The sequence below is a fragment of the Bison bison genome, unplaced genomic scaffold (genome assembly GCF_000754665.1).
Source record: "Bison bison bison isolate TAMUID 2011002044 unplaced genomic scaffold, Bison_UMD1.0 scf7180017864365, whole genome shotgun sequence".
NCBI lineage: Eukaryota > Metazoa > Chordata > Mammalia > Artiodactyla > Bovidae > Bison > Bison bison.
Genome location: NW_011494937.1, coordinates 1,357,933 through 1,363,141, shown reverse-complemented (window position 1 = coordinate 1,363,141; position 5,209 = coordinate 1,357,933). Strand labels below are relative to the sequence as shown.

At 57.7% G+C, this 5,209-nt stretch overlaps 1 protein-coding gene across 1 annotated transcript in view; it reads left to right on the top strand.

Moving 5' to 3' along the window:
- DCAF15 (DDB1 and CUL4 associated factor 15) overlaps positions 1–4,166 on the top strand; it is a 9,370-nt gene extending 5,204 nt beyond the window's left edge. Inside the window, exons 7-13 of the mRNA XM_010855440.1 lie at positions 1,689–2,120; positions 2,229–2,320; positions 2,414–2,542; positions 2,634–2,719; positions 2,949–3,053; positions 3,127–3,242; positions 3,618–4,166. Coding sequence (XP_010853742.1) covers positions 1,689–2,120; positions 2,229–2,320; positions 2,414–2,542; positions 2,634–2,719; positions 2,949–3,053; positions 3,127–3,242; positions 3,618–3,673 — 1,016 coding nt within the window. The 3' untranslated portion in view covers positions 3,674–4,166. The remainder of the gene's footprint in view (positions 1–1,688; positions 2,121–2,228; positions 2,321–2,413; positions 2,543–2,633; positions 2,720–2,948; positions 3,054–3,126; positions 3,243–3,617) is intronic.
- The last annotated feature ends 1,043 nt before the right edge of the window (positions 4,167–5,209 follow it).

The following is a 5,209-nucleotide window of genomic DNA, read 5'->3' as shown; positions in this document are numbered from 1 at the left end:
GAGTGGGTTGCTATTTCCTTCTCCAATGCATGAAAGTGAAAATGAAGTCGCTCAGTCGTGTCTGACTCCTAGCTACCCCATGGACTGCAGCCCACCAGGCTCTTCTGTCTATGGGATTTTCCAGGCAAGAGTACTGGAGTGGGGTGCCATTGCCTTCTCCCCTCTCACCCTAGGAGGGTATTTACACAGAGGTGGGGTTTAACGCAAACATTTTCCACTTGTCTGCCTCCTCTCCGGAAGAAGTGCCACTGCCCTGGCAGACATGAGTGTGTTGGCATACTTGTATTATCTCTCAGTGTGAGCTTGGACAAGTTTCTCTGAGCCTTGGCCCCGAGTCTCTGAACTGAGAGGACAGCTCCCCTCTACAAGGGCTGCTTACAGGGGGGGCCCAGTGGCTGGTGGTGGTGCTGCTTGGCGGATGCGTTGGGTTCTTCACACTGAGATTCTCCACAGGGAGATCTGGCCCCCAGTCAGGTTAGGGTTAGGGTTAGGTGGAGCCACAGAGAGGCCTGGGATCCAGCCAGGCTGTGCCTGTGCTGGTCTGTCTCAAGTTGAAAAGGACAGAAGACAGTGTGGTAAACCGTCAGACCTCTGTGGCTTATTTATTTGACTGTGCTGGGTCTCACTGCTATGCGGGCTTCTCTCTAGTTGCAGAGAGCGGGGACTGCTCTCCAGTTGTGGTGCGTGGGCTTCTCATTGGGTGGCTTCTCTTGTTGTAGAGCAGAGCCTCCAGTTGTGCGGGCTTCAGCAGTTGTGGCTCAAGAGCACAGATTCAGTCGTGGCGCGCAGCCTTAGTCACTCCTGGGCATGTGGGATCGTCTCAGATCAGAGATCGAACCCATGTCTCCTGCATTGGCAGGCGGATTCTTTACCACTAAGCCACCACGGGAGCCCTTATGTAGCTTTTATCTTCTGTCATCATAACTCAGCTCCCCGATTCAGTTCAGTTCATTTGTTCAATCATGTCTTACTCTTTGTGACTCCGTGGACTGCAGCACGCCAGGCTTCCCTGTCCATCACCACCTCCCAGAGTTTGCTCAAACTCATGTCTGTCGAGTCGGTGATGCCGTCCAACCATCTCATTCTCTGTCATTCTCTTCTTTTTCTGCCTTCAGTCTTTCCCAGCATCAGGGTCTTTTCTAATGAGTCAGTTTTTCGAATCAGGTGGCCACAGTATTGGAGTTTCAGCTTCAGCATCAGTCCTTCCAATGAATATTCAGGACTGATTTCCTTTAGGATTGACTGGTTTGATCTCCTTGCAGTCCAAGGGACTCTTAAGAGTCTTCTCTAGCACCACAGATCAAAATCTTCAATTTTTCGGCGTTTAGCTTTCTTTATGGTCCAACTCTCACATCCATACCTGACTGCTGTTATCCATACATGTCAGCTCCCAAGGGCAGGGAATTTTGTCTTGTTCACTCCTATGTCCTCAGTATGGGGCATACAGCAGATGCTTAAGAGGAAGGTTTGAATGAACATGTGTGTGTGTGAGGCCTTTTTCTGTTTTGGTTGGTTTGGACTGATCTCAGCATATGTAAGTCTTCTAGGAGGGCCTCCTCTTGGATTTCTAAGATCCACGCCACCGCCCCTCCCACCACCCAGGGTAATGAGGGAGGTCAGGAAAGCGTTGACTTAAACTCACCTATTGACCTCTTCTATCTCCTTCACTTTTTATTTGTGTGTTCCAGGAGATAGCAGCTTCTGCCAGATCCTGTACGACCACACCACCCCCCCAGCCCCTCCCAGCCCCCCTGGACCCCAGAGCCCAGAGCTGCCCCCTGTTCTCCCCAGCCTCTGCCCTGAAGCGGCCCCAGCCTGGCCCTCTGGGCCCCCCGATCCCTCGCCTGCCATTGCCAAAGCCAAGGAGTTTGTGGCTGACATCTTCCGCCGGGCCAAAGAGGCCAAGGGTGGGACCTCGGAGGCAGTCCGGCCACCTCCCTGCCCAGGGCCCTCAGGCAGCCGCTGCCGCCTGCCCTCTGAGCCTCTTGGCCCAGGTGGGGAGGCGGTGCCCCGGGACAGCCCCCCTGCAGCAGAGGCGCCCGCCCCAGAGCCTGGATATGTCAACTACACCAAGCTCTATTACGTGCTGGGGTCCGGTGAGGGGACGGAGCCAGAGGATGGTGAGTGGGGAGCCCCTCTGTTGGGCAGGGCCCCAAGCATGGGAGGCTGGCCTTGAGAGCCTCCAGGCCTCCCACCGCCATCCCTACCACCTTGTCCTGCCCCCTTAGAGTTCGAGGATGACAAGATCTCCCTGCCCTTCGTGGTGACCGATCTCCGCGGTCGCAACCTGCGGCCCATGCGGGAGCAGGCCGTTGTCCAGGTGGGTGTGGGTGGTGGGGAGGCCAAGGGGCAGCTCCTGGGGCACCTCCTGGGATGGCGGTGGGCACAGTTCTCCCCCTGCCCTTGTCCACAGGGTCAGTACCTGACAGTTGAGCAGCTTACACTGGACTTCGAGTATGTCATCAACGAGGTGATCCGCCACGACGCCACTTGGGGTCACCAGTTCTGTTCCTTTAGCGACTATGACATTGTCATCCTGGAGGTGGGTCCAGGTGTCAGGCAGGGCGGTCCAGGGCCTCCCTGGTCTTGGTGGCACTCTCAGTAGCTGTCACTGTCCACCCTCCGCCCCCCAGGTCTGCCCAGAGACCAACCAGGTCCTCATCAACATTGGCTTGCTGCTCCTGGCGTTCCCATCCCCCACCGAGGAAGGCCAGCTCCGGTGAGTGGGCAAGGACCCACCTTCACCCTTGCCCAGCAGGGCTTGCGCTCATGATAGCTCAGTGCGGGGAGGTAGCATATGATAAAACTCCCCTTGGCTCCCCAAAGCTTGGATAGGCTATTCCATTATTGCTCCAAAGATAAAAGCGCCTTAGGGTAGCCTGGGTTCCAGCTCAGGGACCCTGTAGTCCCCCACTTTCTCTTGTGCTCACCAGCTCTCCCTCCCATAGACCAAAGACCTACCACACCAGTCTCAAGGTGGCATGGGACCTCAACACGGGCATCTTTGTGACAGTCAGCGTGGGCGACCTCACTGAGGTCAAAGGGCAGACCAGGTGAGGCAGGATCGAGGCGGGGCAGGGCTGGGTTGGGCCCAGGGCTGGGAGTTGCTCATACCCTCTTCCTCAGCGGCAGCGTCTGGAGCTCATATCGCAAGAGCTGTGTGGACATGGTTATGAAGTGGTTGGTGCCTGAGAGCAGCGGCCGATACGTCAACAGGATGACCAACGAGGCTCTGCACAAAGGTGGGGCACTGACCTGACGACAGTTCGGGACTGGGGTCCTGATCCTGGGGCTGGGCGGAGCCTGGAGCGGGCACTAATTGCTAAATGTTGCTGAATGAAGGAGCTCGTTGGCTGAGCAGTGGCATGTGGGGTGAAGGTGAGGACAGCCCAGGCCAGGGCCAGGGGGCCAGCTCAGATGTGGCACCTGACGGCCCCCCAACCATTCATTCATTCAGTAGACATTAATTGAATGGCTGCAGGCCCGAGGCAGAGATAACTTGCACCTGCCTTGCTAGAGCCTTCTGGGCCACCATCAGGTCAGGGAAAGAGAGAAGCCTCTCCTGCAGACTGGGCCGGCTAGAGGTTCCAAGGCCTTGTCCCCACATTCCACTGCAGGGTGCTCACTGAAAGTTCTGGCAGACAGCGAGCGATACACGTGGATTGTGCTGTGAGAGCCCGGCCGCCCTGGACACTGACTCCAACTACCTCCGCGGCCTGGGAGCTGGCTGCCTTCCTGGTAGCCGCCGGCCGGCCGGCCGACCAACCAACCGACCAACCGATGACCGGCACTAGTGTTAGGCTCCGGGAAGGGGGCTGGGCCGGGCAGCCCCTGGTGGCCTGAGAGTCTGGACGCTTCTTATTTATGCCTATTTAAGTGGGGAGGGGCAGAGGGAAGAGAGCCCCCTGCCCCACCTGCCTTGAGCACCCACCTTCACCCTAAGCTGGGCGCGGGCCCTCGTTCCTCGAGAGTTCGCCCCTTTCCTCAGCTACAGGTGTGGACAAGGCCCCCCACACAGCCCAGGGAGGCCAGATGGATCCCAGACCCCTGCCCCGACCACCCTCTGTTGCCCCTACCTGAGGTGGAGAACCTAGTGGCCGTCACACCGCCCCCTTCTGGCCCTGTTGTTCCTCTTCACATAATAAATGTTTTATTTCTGAACCTCACCAGTTCCCTTCACTGCTTGCTACTCATGAGCTTGGGGCCCAGCTGGCCCCCCTCCAGCCCCCAGGCTCCCACCAAAGCCCGGCAAGTCAGCAGTAGCCAAATATGACAGTGGAATTTATTGTGTTTTAAGAAAGACTACAAAAAGATAGAAAACAGCTCGGCACACTAGACTACCACACGCGTGGACACTTTCACCGCCAGGAGAAGGGAGGCCCAGAGGAGTGGGAGAGGGAGTGGGCAAACCACTCCCAAAAGCTGTAGCACGCGGAGCACACAAAATAGTGATTTTTATACAATAGGTCAGGTTCTTTTTTTTTTTTTCTTTTTTCGCTTTTTGCCATAAACATCTATCTCACAGGTTGAAAACACTGAGAAAACCGGAACAGATAAGGCCATGATGGTTGGAAAAAAACCCAACAAGTTACCGACTCCGCTCACAAATCGCACAATAGTCATGTGGGGGTTGGGAGGGGGCAGAGGTCCCACACACGGAGGAGAAGCACGGTCTCCAGGAGCGGAGGTGGGGGTCGAGTAGGAGCGTGGAGATTCCATTACAAACCAGCGGCAAGGGTGCCTGGGGGCTTGGGTACGAGCAAGCGGAGCACCCAGCCCCGGCTGGGGCAGGCGTGGGCACTTCCGGGCCCGCTGCCTGCAGCAGGCCCCTCCGGGCTCATCGCCCGGCCCAGCCTGCTGCTCTTTGGAAGCCAGAGATGGTGCCCCTTCTGCCCTCCCCCTCTGTCCAGGCTGGGCAGTGCCCCCCTCTGGGGCTGTGGGGCACAGGAGGGTCCAGCACTGGAGAAGATGCGACACCCACGGCTTTAATTGCACTTATACCAAGGAGGGGGAAGCAGTGGGGTTACTGAGGGAGGGGTCCCGGGGCTGCTGCTGCCGACAGTGGTGGGTCCCCAGGTGATGCCCACCTGCGCCCACCCGGGGCTCAGGGCTGGGCCCAGGACAGGCTGTGCAAAGCCAGCGAGCTGAATAAGTTAACAGTTCTGCAAGGTAGGGGGCCTGCCTGCCTGCCCCCTGGGGTGGTGGGGGT